Source organism: Tursiops truncatus, chromosome X (assembly GCF_011762595.2).
Source record: "Tursiops truncatus isolate mTurTru1 chromosome X, mTurTru1.mat.Y, whole genome shotgun sequence".
Taxonomy (NCBI): Eukaryota; Metazoa; Chordata; class Mammalia; order Artiodactyla; family Delphinidae; genus Tursiops; species Tursiops truncatus.
In genome coordinates this window covers 97,617,380-97,635,732 of record NC_047055.1, presented here as the reverse complement: position 1 = coordinate 97,635,732, position 18,353 = coordinate 97,617,380, and the positions used below count along the sequence as shown (strand labels likewise).

Sequence of the window (18,353 nt, the reverse complement as noted above, 5' to 3'; positions counted from 1 at the left end):
GCCATGCTTCCCAATGACCATTCATCTACTTTGCGTACATGAATTTTTCATAGTTTCCACTTTATAACCAGTATAGATATCTAAGGTACAAATCTGAATCAGATCAAAAAGTTTATAATTCTAGAAAAATGTTCATGGTTGAGTAATGTATACTTATGCTGTTCTTTGTGATCATCTGTCTTTGCAGTGTATTCTGTTTTGATTTTTATTGGATTTTTTAACACCTTTATTGGAGTATAATTCCTTTACAATGGTGTGTTAGTTTCTGCTTTATAACAAAGTGAATCAGTTATGCATACACATATGTTCCCATATCTCTTCCCTGTTGCATCTCCCTCCCTCCCACCCTCCCTATCCCACCCCTCTAGGTGGTCACAAAGAACCGAGCTGATCTCCCTGTGCTCTGTGGCTGCTTCCCACTAGCTATCTGTTTTACATTTGGTAGTGTATATATGTCCATGCCACTCTCTCACTTTGTCCCAGCTTACCCTTCCCCCACCCCATATCCTAAAGTCCATTCTCTAGTAGGTCGGTGTCTTTATTCCCGTTTTGCCCCAGGTTCTTCATGAACTTTTTTTTTTTTTCTTAGATTCCATATATATATGTTAGCATACGGTATTTGTTTTTCTCTTTCTGACTTACTTCACTCTGTATGACAGACTCTAGGTCCATCCACCTCTCTACAAATAACTCAATTTAGTTTCTTTTTCTGGCTGAGTAATATTCCATTGTATGTACGTGTCACATCTTCTTTATCCATTCATCTATCAATGGATACTTAGGTTGATTCCATGTCCTGTTTATTGTAAATAGAGCTGTAATGAACACTGTGGTACATGACTCTTTTTGAATTATGGTTTTCTCAGGGTATATGCCCAGTAGTGGGATTGCTGGGTCGTATGGTAGTTCTATTTGTAGTTTTTTGAGGAACCTCCATTCTGTTCTCCATAGTGGCTGTATCAATTTACATTCCCACCAACAGTGCAAGAGGGTTCCCTTTTCTCCACACCCTCTCCAGCATTTATTGTTTCTAGATTTTTTGATAATGGCCATTCTGACTGGTGTGAGATGATATCTCATTGTAGTTTTGATTTGCATTTCTCTAATGATTAATGATGTTGAGCATTCTTTAATGTGTTTGTTGGCAATCTGTATATCTTCTTTGGAGAAATGTCTGTTTAGCTCTTCTGCCCATTTTTGGATTGGGTTGTTTGTTTTTTTGATATTGACCAGCATGAGCTGATTGTAAGTTTTGGAGATTAACCCTTTCTCAGTTGCTTCATTTGCAAATATGTTCTCCCATTCTGAGGGTTGTCTTTTGGTCTTATTTATGGTTTCCTTTGCTGTGCAAAAGCTTTGAAGTTTCATTAGGTCCCATTTGTTTATTTTTGTTTTTATTTCCATTTCTCTAGGAGGCAGGTCAAAAAGGATCTTGTTGTGATTTATGCCATAGAGTATTCTGCCTATGTTTTCCTCTAAGAGTTTGATAGTATCTTACCTTACATTTAGGTCTTCAATCCATTTTGAGTTTATTTTTGTGTATGGTGTTAGGGAGTGTTCTAATTTCATTCTTTTACATTTGCTGTCCAGTTTTCCCAGCAAGTTATTGAAGAGGCTGTCTTTTCTCCACTGTATATTCTTGCCTCCTTCATAGAAGATAAGGTGACCATATGTGCATGGGTTTATCTCTGGGCTTTCTAACCTGTTCCATTGATCTATATTTATGTTTTTGTGCCAGTACCATACTATCTTGATTACTGTAGCTTTGTAGTATACTCTGAAGTCCAGGAGCCTGATTCCTGAAGCTCCCTTTTTCGTTCTCAAGATTGCTTTGGCTATTTGGGGTCTTTTGTGTTTCCATGCAAATTGTGAAATTTTTTCTTCTAGTTCTGTGAAAAATGCCAGTGGTAGTTTGATAGGGGTTGCATTGAATCTGTAGATTGCTTTGGATAGTAGAGTCATTTTCACAATGTTGATTCTTCCAATCCAAAAACATGGTGTATCTCTCCATCTATTTGTATCATCCTTAATTTCTTTCATCAGTGTCTTATAATTTTCTGCATACAGGTCTTTTGTCTTCTTACGTAGGTTTATTCCTAGATATTTTATTCTTTTTGTTGCAGTGGTAAATGGGAGTGTTTTCTTGATTTCACTTTCAGATTTTTCATCATTAGTGTATAGGAATGCCAGAGAATTCTGCGCATTAATTTTGTATCCTGCTACTTTTCCAAATTCATTGATTAGCTGTAGTAGTTTTCTGGTAGCATCTTTAGGATTCTCTATGTATAGTATCATGTCATCTTCAAACAGTGACAGCTTTACTTCTTCTTTTCCAGTTTGGATTCCTTTTATTTCTTTTTCTTCTCTGATCGCTGTGGTGAAAACTTCCAAGACTGTGTTGAATAACAGTGGTGAAAGTGGGCAACCTTGTCTTGTTCCTGATCTTAGTGGAAATGGTTTCAGTTTTTCACCATTGAGGACGATGTTGGTTGTGCGTTTGTCATATATGGCCTTTATTATGTTGAGGAGAGTTCCCTCTGTGCCTACTTTCTGCTGGGTTCTTTTCATAAATGGGTGTTGAATTTTGTCAAAAGCTTTCTCTGCATCGATTGAGATGATCATTGGGTTTTTCTCCTTCAGTTTGTTAATATGGTGTGTCACACTGATTGATTTGCATATATTGCAGAATCCTTGCATTCCTGGAATAAACCCCACTTGATCATGGTGTATGATCCTTTTAATGTGCTGTTGGATTCTGTTTGCTAGTATTTTGTTGAGGATTTCTGCATCTATGTTCATCAGTGATATTGGCCTGCAGTTTTCTTTCTTTGTGACATCTTTGCTTTTGGTAGCAGGGTGATGGTGGCCTCGTAGAATGAGTTTGGGAGTATTCCTCCCTCTGCTATATTTTGGAAGAGTTTGGGAAGGATAGGTGTTAGCTCTTCTCTAAATGTTTGATAGAATTCTCCTGTGAAGCCATCTGGTCCTGGGCTTTTGTTTGTTGGAAGATTTTTAATCAGTTTCAGTGCTTGTGATTGGTCTGTTCATATTTTCTATGTCTTCCTGGTTCATTCTCCCCACGTTGTGCATTTCGAAGAATTTGTCCATCTCTTCCAGGTTGTCCATTTTATTGGCATAGAGTGGTTTGTAGTAATCTCTCATGATCCTTTTAATTTCTGCAGTGTTGGTTGTTACTTTTTCATTTCTAATTCTATTGATTTGAGTCTTCTCCCTTTTTTTCTTGATAAGTCTGGCTAATGGTTTATCAATTTTGTTTATCTTCTCAAAGAACCACCTTTTAGTTTTATTGATCTTTGCTATCGTTTCCTTCATTTCTTTTTCATTTATTTCTGATCTGATCTTTATGATTTCTTTCCTTCTGCTAACTTTGGATTTTTTTTTTTTCTTCTTTCTCTAATGGCTTTAGGTGCAAGGTTAGGTTGTTCATTTGAGATGTTTCCTGTTTCTTAATGTAGGATTGTATTGCTATAAACTTCCCTCTTAGAATTGCTTTTGCTGCATCCCATAGGTTTTGGGTCATCATGTCTCCATTGTCACTTGTTTCTAGGTATTTTTTTATTTCCTCTTTGATTTCTTCAGTGATCACTTCGCTATTAAGTAGTGTATTGTTTAGCCTCCATGTGTTTTTATTTTTTACAGATCTCTTCCTATAATTGATATCTACTCTCATAGCGTTGTGGTCGGAGAAGATACTTGATTTGATATCAGTTTTCTTAAATTTACCAAGGCTTGATTTGTGACCCAAGATATGATGTATCCTCCAGAATGTTCCATGAGCACTTGAGAAGAATGTGTATTCTGTTGTTTTTGGATGGAATGTCCTATAAATATCAATTAAGTCCATCTTGTTTAATGTATCATTTAAAGCTTGTGTTTCCTTATTTATTTTCATTTTGGATGATCTGTCCATTGGTGAAAGTAGAGTGTTAAAGTACCCTACTATGATTGTGTTACTGTCGCTTTCCCCTTTTATGGCTGTTAGTGTTTGCCTTATGTACTGAGGTGCTCCTATGTTGGGTGCATAAATATTTACAATTGTTATATCTTCTTTTTCGATTGATCCTTTGATCATTATGTAGTGTCCATGTCTCTTGTAATAGTCTTTCTTTTAAAGTCTATTTTGTCTGATATGAGAATTGCTACTCCAGCTTTCTTTTGATTTCCATTTGCATGGAATATCTTTTTCCTTCTGGTCACTTTTAGTCAGTTTGTGTCCCTGGGTCTGAAGTGGGTGTCTTGTAGACAGCATATATATGGGTCTTGTTTTTGTATCCATTCAGCAAGCTTGTGTCTTTTGGTGGGATCATTTAATCCATTTACATTTAAAGTAATTATTGATATGTATGTTCCTATTCCCATTTTCTTAATTGTTTTGGGTTTGTTATTGTAAGTCTTTTCCTTCTCTTGTGTTCCCTGCCTAGAGAAGTTCCTTGAGCATTTGTGTTGTAAAGCTGGTTTGGTGGTGCTGAACTCTCTCAGCTTTTGCTTGTCTGTAAAGGTTTTAAGTTCTCCATCTAATCTGAATGAGATCCTTGCTGGGTAGAGTAATCTTGGTTGTAGGTTTTTCTCCTTCATCACTTTAAATATGTCCTGCCAGTCCCGTCTGGCTTGCAGAGTTTTTGCTGAAAGATTAGCTGTTAACCTTATGGGGATTCCCTTGTGTGTTATTTGTTGTTTTTCCCTTGCTGCTTTTAATATGTTTTCTTTGTATTTAATTTTTGATAGTTTGATTACTATGTGTCTTGGCATGTTTCTCCTTGGATTTATCCTATATGGGATTCTCTGTGCTTCCTGGACTTGATTAACTACTTCCTTTCCCATATTAGGGATGTTTTCAACTATAATCTCTTCAAATATTTTCTCAGTCTCTTTCTTTTTCTCTTCTTCTTCTGGGACCCCTTTAATTCGAATGTTGGTGTGTTTAGTGTTGTCCCAGAGGTCTCTCAGACTGTCCTCAGTTCTTTTCATTCTTTTTTGTTTATTCTGCTCTGCAATAGTTATTTTCACTATTTTATCTTCCAGGTCACTTATCCGTTCTTCTGCCTCAGTTATTCTGCTATTTATTCCTTCTAGAGAACGTTTAATTTCATTTTTTATGTTATTCATCATTGTTTGTTTGCTCTTTAGTTCTTCTAGGTCCTTGTTAAATGTTTTTGTATTTTCTCTATTTCCAAGATTTTTGGATCATCTTTGCTATCATTATTCTGAATTCTTTTTCAGGTAGACTGCCTATTTCCTCTTCATTTATTAGGTCTGGTGGGTTTTTACCTTGCTCCTTCATCTGCTGTGTGTTTTTCTGTCTCTCATTTTGCTTTACTTACTGTGTTTGGTGTCTCCTTTTCACAGGCTGCAGGTTCATAGTTCCCGTTGTTTTTGGTGTCTGTCCCCAGTGGCTAAGGTTGGGTCACTGGGTTGTGTAGGTTTCCTGGTGAAGGGGATTAGTGCCTGTGTTCTGGTGGATGAGGCTGGGTCTTGTCTTTCTGGTGGGCAGGTCCACTTCTGGTGGTGTGTTTTAGGGTGTCTGTGGCCTTATTATTATTTTAGGCAGCCTCTGTGCTAATGGATGGGGCTGTGTTCCTGTGTTGCTAGTTGTTTGTCATAGGGTGTCCAGCACTGTAGCTTGCTGGTCGTTGCGTGTAGCTGGGTCTTGACATTAAGATGGAGATCTCTGGGAGATTTTTGCCATTTGATATTACGTGGAGCTGGGAGGTCTCTTGTGGACCAGTGTCCTGAAGTTGGCTCTCCCATCTCAGAGGCACAGCACTGACTCCTGGCTGGAGCACCAAGAGCCTTTCATCCACACAGCTCAGAATAAAAGGGAGAAAAAATAGAAAGAATGAAAGAAAGAGGATAAAATAAAATAAAATAAAGTAAAATAAAATAAAGTGTTTAAAATAAAAAATAATTATTAAGAAAACAATTTTTTAAAGTAAAAAAGAAACAAAAATGGATGGACAAAACTCTAGGACAAATGTTGAAAGCAAAGCTATACTGACAAAATCACACAGAAGAATACAGATACACACTCACAAAAAGAGAAAAAGGGGAAAAAATAATATACCTTTGCTCCCAAATTGCACCTTCTCAATTTGGAATGATTCGTTGTCTATTCACGTAATCCACAGATGCAGGGTACATCAAGTTGACTGTGGAGTTTTAATCTGCTGCTCCTGAGGCTGCTGGGAGAGATTTCCCTTTCTCTTCTTTGTTTGCACAGCACCGGGGGGTTCAGCTTTGGATTTGGACCCGTCTCTGCGTGTAGGTTGCCTGAGGGCGTCTGTTCTTCACTCAGACAGGATAGGGTTAAAGGAGCAGCTGATTCGGGGGCTTTGGCTCACTCAGGCCTGCAGGAGGTAGGGCTACAGATGTGGGGCGAACCTGCAGTGGCAGAGGGCAGCATGATGTTGCACCAGCCTGAGGCGCGCAGTGCGTTCTCCCGGGGAAGTTGTCCCTGGATCACGGGACCCTGGCAGTGGCAGGGTGCACAGGCTCCCAGGACGGGAGGTGTGGAGAGTGACCTGTGTTTGCTCACAGGCTTCTTGGTGGCTCCAGCAGCAGTCTTAGCGTCTCTTGCCTGTCTCTGGGGTCCACGCTGATAGCCGCAGCTCGTGCCTGTCTCTGGAGCTCCTTTAAGCAGTGGTCTTAATCCCCTTCCTCGCGCACCAGGAAAGAAAGAGGGAAGAAAAAGTCTCTTGCCTCTTCGTCAGCTCCAGACATTTTCCCCGACTCCCTCCTGGCTAGCTGTGGTGCACTAGCCCCTTCAGGCTGTGTTCACGCAGCCAATCCCAGTACTTTCCCTGCGACCTGACCGAAGCCCAAGCCTCACCTCCCAGCTCCCGCCCGCCCCGGTGCGTGAGCAGACAAGCCTCTCAGGCTGGTGAGTGCCAGTCGTCACCGATCCTCTGCGGGAATCTCCTCGCTTTGCCCTCCGCAACCCTGTTGCTGCGCTCTCCTCCGCGGTTCCGAAGCTTCCCCCCTCCGCCACCCACAGTGTCCACCCACGAAGGGGCTTCCTAGTGTGTAGAAACCTTTCCTCCTTCCCAGCTCCTTCCCACTGGTGCAGGTCCCGTCCGTATTCTTTTGTCTCTGTTTTTTCTTTTTTCTTTTGACCTACCAAGGTACGTGGGGGCATTTCTTGCCTTTTGGGAGGTCTGAGGTCTTCTGCCAGCATTCAGTAGGTCTTCTATAGGAGCAGTTCCACAGGTAGATGTATTTCTGAGGTATCTGTGGGGAGGAAGTTGATCTCCGTGTTTTACTCTTCCGCCATCTTGAAGCTCCTCCTGCCATTTCTTAATAATTAGTTTTTGGGGAGTGTGTTGTTTAATTTTCATGTATTTGAGAATTTCCCAAATTTCACTTTATTATTGATTTCTATTTTTGTTCCATTGTTGTTGTAGAACATACTTTGTATGGTTTCAGTCATTTTTAATATATTGAGGCTTACCTTACACTCTAAAGTATGGTCTACCCAGGAGAATGTTCCACATGCACTTGAGAAGTGTATGTATTTTGCTCTTGTTGGGTGGAATGTTCCATAGATGTGTGTTAGGTCCAGTTCATTTATAATGTTGTTTAAGTCTTTTATTTCTTTAGTGATCTTCTACCTACTTGACTTACCCACAATTGGGAGTGGAGTATTGAAGCTTTATAGGGTTATTATTTAGTTATTTATTTGTCCTTTCAGTTCTACCAGGTTTTCATCATGTACTTTGTGGCTCTGTTAAGTGCATATATGCTTAAAATTGTTATATCTTCTTGATGGTTTGTCCTCTTATCAGTACATATAATGTCCTTCTTTATCTATAGTAGCAATTTTTTTCTTAATATTTATTTTTTCTAAATTTATCATAGCCACCACAGCTCTCTTTTAGTTTTTATTTGCATTTATATCCTTTCTCCATCCTTTTATTTTCAACTGAGTTGTGTTTTTGAATCTAAACGTGTCTCCTGTAGATGACATGAATTTGGATTATTTTTTAAAGTTTATTTTACTTATCTCAGCCTTTTCATCACTGTACTGAATTATTTTATATTTACTGATTAATTACTAATGAAGTTAAGGAAAGATTTACATCTGTCTTTTTGCTTAACATTTAACTTCCCTTTTTGTTTCTTTCCTAATAAAATTCTGAGGTATTTTCTTAGTGACTTCCCTGGAAAATACTAGTAACATCTTACTTTTTAAAATGTAATTGAGAGTAATACCAAGTTCATTTCAACAGTATGCAAAAACTTTGCTCCAATATAGCATCCCCTTTCTTTGTACTATTATTGTCATGCAAATTACATCTTTGCACAATATAATCCCATCAATACAGTTTTATACTACTTTCTTATACTTTTTTTCTGTGTAGTTTTAAGGTTTTTTTTCCTTTTACTGAAGTTTAGTTGTACGATATTGTATAAGTTACAGGCATATAATATAATGATTCACAATTTTTAAAGGTATACACCATTTATAGTTATTATAAAATATTGGCTGTATTCCCCATACTGTACAGTATATCCTTGTAGCTTATTTTATACCTAATAGTTTGTACTTTTTAATCCCCTACTCCTATATTGCCCCTCCCCCCTCCCCCCTGATAAACACTAGTTTGTCTCTATATCTGTGAGTCTGCTTCTTTTTTGTTATATTCACTAATTCGTTGCATTTTTTTTTCAGATTCCACATATGAATGATATCATACAGTATTTGTCTTTCTCCATCTGACTTATTTAAATTAGCATAATGCCCTTGAAGTGCATCCGTGTTGCTGCAGCCACTGTGGAAAACAGTATGGAGGTTTCTCAAAAAACTAAAAACAGAACTGCCATATGACCCAGCAGTTCTACTCCTGGGTATACATGCGAAAAAAATAAAAACACTAATTTGAAAAGATACATGCACCCAAATGTTTGTAGCAGCATTATTTACAATTGCCAAGATATGGAAGCACCCTAAATGTTCATCAACAGATGAATGGATAAAGATGTGGTATATATATATACAATGGAATACTACTCAGCCATAAAAAGAAAAGAAATTTTGCCATTTGCAGCACCATGGATGGACTTGGAGGGCATTATGCTAAGTGAAATAAGTATGCATTTAAAAAAAATCAGATAGTCAAGGAAAATGAAAATAAAACTACTTTTATATTATCATTTATAGTTACTCATATATTTACCTTTACCTCTTTATTTCTTTCTGTGATCCAGTTTACTGTCTAGTTTCCTTTTATTTCAGTTTCAAGGGCTCCCTTTAGTATTTCTTCTAGAAAAGGTCTGCTGGTGATGAAGTCTATCATTTTTTGTTTATTTGGGAATGTCCTAATTTATTCCTCATTTCTGAAGGATAATTTTGTTGGATATAGAATTCTTGGTTGACAGTCTATTTCTTTCAGTACTTTAAATATGTCTTCATACTGCATTCTGGCCTTCAAGGTTTTTGGTAAGTCAGCTGTTCACATTATTGAAGATCCCATATATATAATGAGTCACTTTTCTTTTTCTGCTTTGAAGACTCTCTTTCCTTTGGTTTTTGGCCATTTGACAAATATGTCTGAGAGTAGATCTCTTTGAATTTATCTTACATGGAGTTCATTGAAATCCTTACATGTTTCATTTAATGGTTTTCATCAAATTTTGTATGGTTTTGGCCATTATTTCTTCAAATGGTCTTTCTACTCTCTCTTTCTCTATCTCTGGGCTTCTCGTTTTGTGTATATTGGTTTACTTGATATTGTCCTGTAGATCTTTGAGGCTCTGTTTAGTTTTCTTCATTCTGTTTTCTTCTGTTCCTCATACTGGAGGAACTCAACTGACATTTTTTTCATGTTGGCTGATTCTTTAGTCAGTTTAGATCTACTGGTGAAACTGTGTTGAATGAATTTTTCATTTCATTTACTGTACATCAACTCTGCAATTTATGTATAATATATATTTATATATAAATATGTGTGTGTATGTGTAATGTTTGAACTTTCTCAGGGACAGGTTCTACTGACAATTTTTTTTCCTGCGTATAGATCATTCACTGTTGGTGTTTTGTGTGTGTCAAATTTTATTTTTGAAAATGGGGCATTATAAGTAATGTAATATGGCTACCATGGAAATGAGAACTTCACTTCCACTCAGTAGTTGTTGCAATTTTTGGTTTGTTGTTATTATTGTTACTGTTTGTTTGTTTAATGACATTACAGAACTAATTCTGTAAGATTTGTATTCTCTTTCTTATTTGTCCACTGAACTCTCAATTTAGAGCTCATCTAATGATTAAACAGTGATTTCCTTAAATGCTTTAAATCAATAAGTTGCCCATACTTTGCCGAGGGATTCTGTGCATGTGTTGGGGCATGTCACTGACAGATGAATGGACAAAGAAGATATGGTATATCCTTACAATGGAATATTATTCATCGTTAAAAAAGGGGACTTCCCTGTCTGTCCAGTGGTTAAGACTCTGCACTTCCACTGCAGAGGTTGCGCGTAGGATCCCTGTTGGGGGAACTACGATCCCACATGCTGCAGGGCAAAGCCAAAAAAAAAAAAAAAAAAAAACGAAGGAAATCCTGTAATATGTGACATGTTTGAATCTTGAGAACACTATGCTAAGTGAAATAAGCCAGTCACAGAAAGACAAATACTGCGTGATTCTACTTATGTGAGATACTAAATTAGTCAAACTAGGAGAAACAAGGAATAGAATGGTGCTTTTCAGGGGCTAGGGAAGGGGGAAATGGAGAGTTGCTAATCAGTGGGTATAAAGTTTCAGTTATGCAAGACGAATAAGTTCTAGTGATCTGCTGTACAACATTGTGTCTACATATAAAAATACTGTAATATACCTTTAAAATGTGTTAAAATGGTAGATCTCATATTAAGTGTTCTTACCACAATAATTTTTTTTAAATGTGGGGATAAGAGGTATCTCTCTGCATCTGTACATTTCAAATAACTAAAAAATTCCTCTAGTCTTTTTTTTTTAATCAGAAAACTGTTAGGACAAGTTAGTCTCCTTTTGGACAAGTTACAATGGTAGCATTTTGATTTTTGACTGAAAGTCTGTTTTTCTGTCCACCCCTGGCCCCGACTGAATCCCTTTGTCCTAAATCTGATCCACTGTCTAACTTTTTTACACACACACCCCCACTTATGTGCAAACCATGATTCCAATAATCTTATTAACATAACTTCTCACCCCCCAGGTCACAGGGCTTTGGAAGGACAGTGTAATAAGCAGCACAGAAAGCAACTTGTTTACTTTTCCCAGCCTCTTGAGAGATGTGGGTCTCTAATTAACTTAAGATTTCTTTTAATCACACCTAGTGAGATCTTGTCCTTGTTCTTTGTGCTATCCTGTAGCATCTGCCGTTTTATTCTAGCAGGCATTGGTGATTGATTACACTTTTGTTCTGCCATTTTCTCTTCTTGTAATCTGACTGTGGTATAAGCCTTTTATTTCAAACCATGGTCAGGGCTTTTATGTCTCCTATTTCCTTTGCCTTGTAGATGGAACCTTTGCCATCAATATCACTTAAAGTAGGGCAAATATATTTTATCTCCACTTTGGGTAGAACCTGTTATACTGCTAACCAAGCAGGGCTCCTTTATACTGTCAGGGCTTTCAAGAGTTTGAGTGAGGTGGGTTTTAGTTTTCACTCCCCCTTTATTGCTCTTCCTTGGACTGCCACAGGGATAGAGGCAGGGCTGTGATAGTATCTGTTATCCGCACTGGTATGTAGGCAAATCATCAATCCCTTCTGAATCTTAACCACTGTTCTTGAATCTAATTTGTGTGGCTAGACTCTCACTCCCCTTGGATAAGATTGTTCTTAGTTCTCATGTAAATAACCTCAATGTTTCCTGAGCCTGACACCCAGGATGTGCATATCTTAGAAGATTCTCAACATGAGAATCCATGAAGAAGATTCTCCACATGAGAATCCGTGCTACATTAAAACATAGAATTGTTCAGATAATGAGCTTTAGGAAGTGAAGGTATGGCAACTACCTTTTTTAAGCAGACAGGAGCAAAGGAACAGCAGGAAGGTGCTTGTAAAAACATCTATGCATGTTTTTTTTTTTTTTTCTCTCTCTTTGAGGAAGTCTATACTACTATTTGTCTCTAATTGAAAGCATCTGCTTAAGTACCTTTATAGTTTATATACTATAACTAAAGCATACCAAATGTCATTTCCAGACTATTTTTCTATTTAAAAGGGTATTATAGTAACTTACCTGTTTTTCTTCCTAATTATTCTTACTTATGAAGCAATGTTAAGATTACAGGCTCTTGTATATGCTATTTGGGCCTATCCAGATTCCCATTACTGGGCTTTTCCATCCCTCTCTTCAGTTGTGGGTGTTGGTTCCTGGCAGGTTATGTTTGTCCCTTTCTCCAGGGGATTGCCCTTGGCTGGAGGAAGATACCTCATGAAGAGATACCAAGGAGATTAAGTCTAACCACCACTACTACCTCAGGTGACCCAACCCACTCCCTCCCACCCCCTCCCCCTGCTCTTTCTGATATCCCAGAGCTCCCTGTGGAATCAGGTTGAATCTGGATTCTAAAACTACAGCTTCTCATAGCTTCTTGCCCTGCCCTGTTCTGCTTCCCTCCTTTACCCACGGGTTCCTCCTGAGAGCACTCCCTCAGTAAATCACTTGCATTGGGATCTCTCGGACACTACTATGTTTTACACATGTGGCAATCTAATAAAATACCCGCGGCTAGCTATGTTAACAACAGAAAAGGCAGGATAAGAACCTATTACCGCTTTTAAGCTTTTTAGAGAGTTCATTGAGCTGTGTGTTCGCTTTCTCCATAATATTCTGTTAGCACAGTATTGCATTAAGTCTATGTCCAGCACATCTCTTAGCCTGGCCTTGTATATGCACTTTAGATTTATGTGTGAGAGACAGTACATAGGATATCGTGATTAGTAGATTTTTTAAATGTTTCATCTTTTATTACCTCTGTTTAGAACTCTGAAAAGATGATAGAAAACATCAAATATTCCCTGCATTCTGAAGTTTACTTTATAAAAATTATTAGGTTTCATTATATATTTCTTTGTATTTCTTCTTAGTTTCTAATGTGTCTGGTCCTAAAAGAAATAGTATAAAAGGTAGTCCAGCTAAAGCCACCACCTGTATTTCTATACAGAGCTTCTCCTTTATGTCCTTATCAACATTTATATCCAGATGAAATGGACTGAATCATCTAGAAGGAAATAAGAAACATTTCCATTTGCCTTTTCCTGCAGTATGGGGCTGAACCCAAGCAGTCAAACCTATAGGCTCCTTCCTTAGGATCTCATCCTAACTCTTAAAAAAAAATTAAACATGCCTATAACACCTTTATATAACTTACATCTCAGATGAGAGAGAAGGCATACCTGAGCTTAAAAACATGTGTTACTGAATCCCCAGTAGTCTTAGTTTACACAAGGAACCCCTTCTCCATTATCCCAGAAACCTTTAACACTTCTAAAACCCAGGAATAATCTCAAAGCAATCCATTCAAAACTCAGAATTCAGTAAGTTTTTGATTTCTAAACTATAACTTTGAATTCATACTCATGAGATCACATTTTTCTGCCTGTGAGACTTACGTTTGGGGATTTGGGTCTTAAAAGGCATTGGCAGCTGGCTCTGATGGCACCTGTTGTCCGAGACCAGCCTGCTGCTTCTGTGCTGAGCCTTTTTCTCCTACACAAACTGCCTTTCCTCCTGTGAGTTGCCATGTGGCAATTTCCTATCTTTTCCTACCAGGTGAAATTGGCCAGTCGACCCTGACAGCCTTACATAAATCTAAAAATCTGCAAGAAAGCACATTCCTTTCCTCTCAGCATATCCATTTCTCAGTATTCCCTGAGATCTTTATGGCAGTTATCTGACCTCATCTTCATGCTGCATATACTAAAGGGATGGGCAGCTCCTTTTAAGGCATGGAAAACAATTAGAAAAAGAAGTCCTGTTTTACTGTTTCCCCAAGGTATATGTATTTTCCCATAATAATGAAAATCTACTGTAAGGAGACGTACTCTATTTCTAGACAGAGTGCACTTTAAAAGATTTTTATTTCAATGACACCTCATTACAAGTCTTAAGTTCCTTGGCAGGATAAATCCAGTTTCTGGGTAATCTATTCTGCTCTACTGAGCTGTAACTTCATAGTACATCTTAATATTTAGTAAGGTTTAAATTATGTAAATGTTTTTTGCTGTGTGTGAACTAATCTAAAATACTTAAAAAATGTTTTTCTTTCATTAGAACAGCCTAGAAAATACACAGCTGATATTCCTATACATTTAAATGATAATCCAGTTTGCTATCGAATGTTATGTCTGGTTGGAGAGGTAAAATTACCCAAGTTATTGTTTGACCCTCCTTTCATATTTTTTAATCCTGTTCCTTTGGATGTAACAACTGTGATGGATGTCAACATTTTACCTCAAAACTATTTCAGGTAGATGCCTAATGTGAATTGACCACATTTTCTTTAGGTGCTTTTTTCTTTCTGTCTGTGTTATATGAGTCATGAACAATGTCTGACTTGTTTCTATAGTTGGAGTGAACTACTAAAATATTTAACTGTACATTTAAATTAAAAATGCCCCCCAAAAGCCCATTTAGTTGTCTCACCGTTAGTCGTTTAATTTTCTGGTAAAAATTTTTGGTATATCTCTTTATGTGGTATGAGAAGCAAGCTTAAAAACTCAGTGTATTAGTTTTCTTTTGCTGTGTGACAAATTACCACAGACTGAGTGTCTTAAAACATGAATTTGTCCTCCCAGTTTTCTTTGGGGGCGTAGGTGGTGGGTGGGTCAGGAGTCCAGGTTAGTTTAGTGTCCACTGCTCACGGTCTCAGTAGGCAGAGCTCAAGGTGTGGGCTATAGCATCAGTCTCCTCTGAGGCTCAGTCCTCCTCCATGCTCTCTGGTTGTTGGCAGAACTAATCCTTGTAGTTGTAGCACTCAGACGTCGTTTTTTTGCTGGCTGTTGGCTCGGACAACTCTCAGCTCTTAGAGGCCACCCTCAAGTCCTAGACATGTGGTCCCCTCCTCACAACATGGGATTTAACTCATTCAAAGCCAGAAGTACATCAGCTCTCTGACTTTTCTCTCTCACCTGATTAAATTGGATCTGCCCCTGATTATCTCCCTTTGCTTACTCAAATTCCATTGACTAGGGACCTTCATTACCTATGGAAAGTTCCTTTACTATTGCCATATAGCATAACTTAATCACCATAGTGATATCTCATCATATTTACAGATCCTGCCACCCAAGGAGTGGGAACTGTGCAGTTTGTACACTAAGGAACAGGACCCTTGGTGGCCATCACAGAATTCTGCCTATCATGTGCACATACCATAGAGAATGCAATCTGTTTTCATTTTTTAAAAAATTTATGAAGAGCTCAAATTCCCAGGACTGTATTGGCCTAGATATATTATGAACCCTCACATTACAAAACAAATAGAGCTTGTGTTTGTGTGTGTGTGTATATATATGTATGTATGTATTAAAATATATATAATATAAAACTGCTGGGCTGCTGAGAAGTGTGGGAGGTCTCTAAAGGGTATCAGATCAAGCCAAACCAGAAGAATACATTCTTATAAGCTGAAACTAGAGTAGGAGTGGTGAACTGTAATAAAATGCCAAATGCAAGCTTGTTCTTAAATTGGGACAACTTCAAGATAGGAAAACTTAATCTCTGATTCCTGGATTAATCTGGAGGAGGCTAAACTCGTTCCACGTGAGTAAGTCCTTCTATCTTTCAGCAGAAGCAAGCAAATCTTCTCTAGATCAGTGGTTCTTAAACTTTGGTGTATGTTGGAATCTGAATTTCTGTATAGGAAATTAAAAGAATGTATATGTAGATATTTAAAACTATGAAGATCATTTATCAAGATAGACAAATATAAGTCCAATATTTAAAATTCAATAGCATTTCAGCTTACAACATTTAGAACGTGCAACCGTAAAACTACTATTCATAAAAACATTAACAATTAAAGATAATAGGAAGAATTGTATGGAACTGTATGGAGAAAATTATAAAATTTAAGTCAAAGAACTCATAAATAAATGAAGATTTACACATATTCATGAATTGGGATATTTAATATTGTAAAAAGGACAGTTTTCTACAAATCAATTTAGATATTTCATGCAACTGAAATAAAAATTCAAATAAATTTTTTCATAGAGATTGACACGTAAAATTCTAAATTTTATATGAAAAAATCAAGGGTCAAGAGTAGCCAAGCCACCCCTGAAGAAAAAGAATAAGGTGAGAAGGGCTTGGCTTCCCAAATATCAAGACTAATAAATCAATGTGATAGTGGTGCAGTGATAGAGAAAATGTGCAAAGGAGTAGAATAGACTTGAAAAAGGCCCACACATGGATGGATACTGAATATATGACAAAGGTAGTATAGATCTATGGAGCAAAGAGATTACTCTTCAATAAATGGTGCTGGAATAATCGATTGTATGGAATATTTCAAACTGGATTCCTGTCTTAATACATGAAAATTCATTACACATGGATTGAAGGCTTAAATGTGAAAGGTCAAATGTAAAAAATAACTTAGAGGACTTCCTTGGTGGCACAGTGGTTAAGAATCCACCTGCCAGTGCAGGGGACACGGGTTCGAGCGCTGGTCCAGGAAGATCCCACATGCCATGGAGCAACTAGGCCTGTGCACCACAACTACTGAGCCTGTGCTCTAGAGCCCATCAGCCACAACTGCCGAGCCTGCATGCCACAACTACTGAAGCCCGTGCGCCTAGAGCCTATGCTCTGCAACAAGAAGCCACCGCAATGAGAAGCCTACACACCACAATGAAGAGTAGCCCCCACTCACCACAACTAGAGAAAGCCTGCACGCAGCAACAAAGACCCAATGCAGCCAAAAATAAATAAATAAATTTAAAAAAAAAGATAGGCAATTTGAATATAGGCAAAAAAAAAATTAAAACAATTTTAATGTCTGTGGGTAGAGAAAGATTTCTTAAGCCTTAAAATCATGCCAACAATAAAATAAATAACTGATACAAATTAATCAGAAAAATATCAAGTAACTCAACAGAAATGTTGACAAAAAGTTTCAATCACTTTCACAGATAAAACGGAAAATAAACACAAGAAAACATATAATTGACCTCTTTGTAAACTTGGAAGTAAAAATTAGTGACTGCAATAAGATAGTATTTTGCTTGTCCTAGGTAGGCAAACATTAATAAATCAGGTTACTAGTTACAGTGTCAGTGAGTAGGACCACACTGGATAATACTATGTAAAGTGTAACATCGGCATATTTCATAGCCCAACATTTACACTTCACAGTATATACAAGAAAAACTCATCAGGGAAATGCAAATCAAAACCACAATGAGATATCACCTCACACCTATCAGAATGGCAGTTGTCAAAAAGACAACAAATAATAAATGTTGACGAGGATGTGGAGAAAAAGGAACCTTAGTTCACTGTTGGTGGGAGTGTATATTGGTGCAGCCACTATGGCAAACAGCATGGCAGTTCCTCAAAAGATTAAAACTAGAGCTATCATATGATCCAGCAATTCCAGTCCTGAGTATATATACAAAGAAAATAAAAACACTAATTCAAAAAGATTAATGCACCCCAGTATTCATAGCAGCATTATTTACAATAGCCAGTGTATGGAAGCAATTTAAGTGTCCATCAACAAATGAATGGATAAAGAAGATGTGTATATATTCTACATATTCAATGGAATATTATCCAGTCATAAAAAATAATGAAATTTTGCCATTTGCAACAACATGGATGGACCTGGAAGGTATTATGCTTAGTGAAGTAAGTCAGATAGAAAAAGAAAAATACTGTTATGTTTTCATTTATATGTGGAATCTAAAAAATAAAACGAATGAATATAACAAAAGGGAAACAGATTCATAGATACAGAGAACAAACTAGTGGTTACCAGAGGGGAGAGAGGTAGGGGGAGGGTCGAGATAGGGGAAGGGGATTAAGAGGTACAAACTACTATGTATAAAATAAATAAGCTACAAAGATATATTATATAACACAGGGAAGATAACCAATATTTTATAACTGTTTTTTGAATTTCTTTTTTTCATACAGCAAGTTCTTATTAGTTATCTATTTTATACATATTAGTGTATATATGTCAATCCCAATCTCCCAGTTCATCCCACCAACACCACCCCCGCCCCGCTTTCCCCCTTTGGTGTCCATACGTTTGTTCTCTACATCTGTGTCTCTAGTTCTGCCTTGTGAACCAGTTCATCTGTACCATGTTTCTAGATTCCACATATATGCGTTAA

The 18,353-nt window shown here is 37.4% G+C and overlaps 1 protein-coding gene across 1 annotated transcript in view; it reads left to right on the top strand.

The window, feature by feature from the left end:
• CFAP47 (cilia and flagella associated protein 47) overlaps positions 1-18,353 on the top strand; it is a 516,906-nt gene that overhangs the window by 166,408 nt on the left and 332,145 nt on the right. Inside the window, 1 exon segment of the mRNA XM_073798895.1 lies at positions 14,281-14,476. Coding sequence (XP_073654996.1) covers positions 14,281-14,476 — 196 coding nt within the window.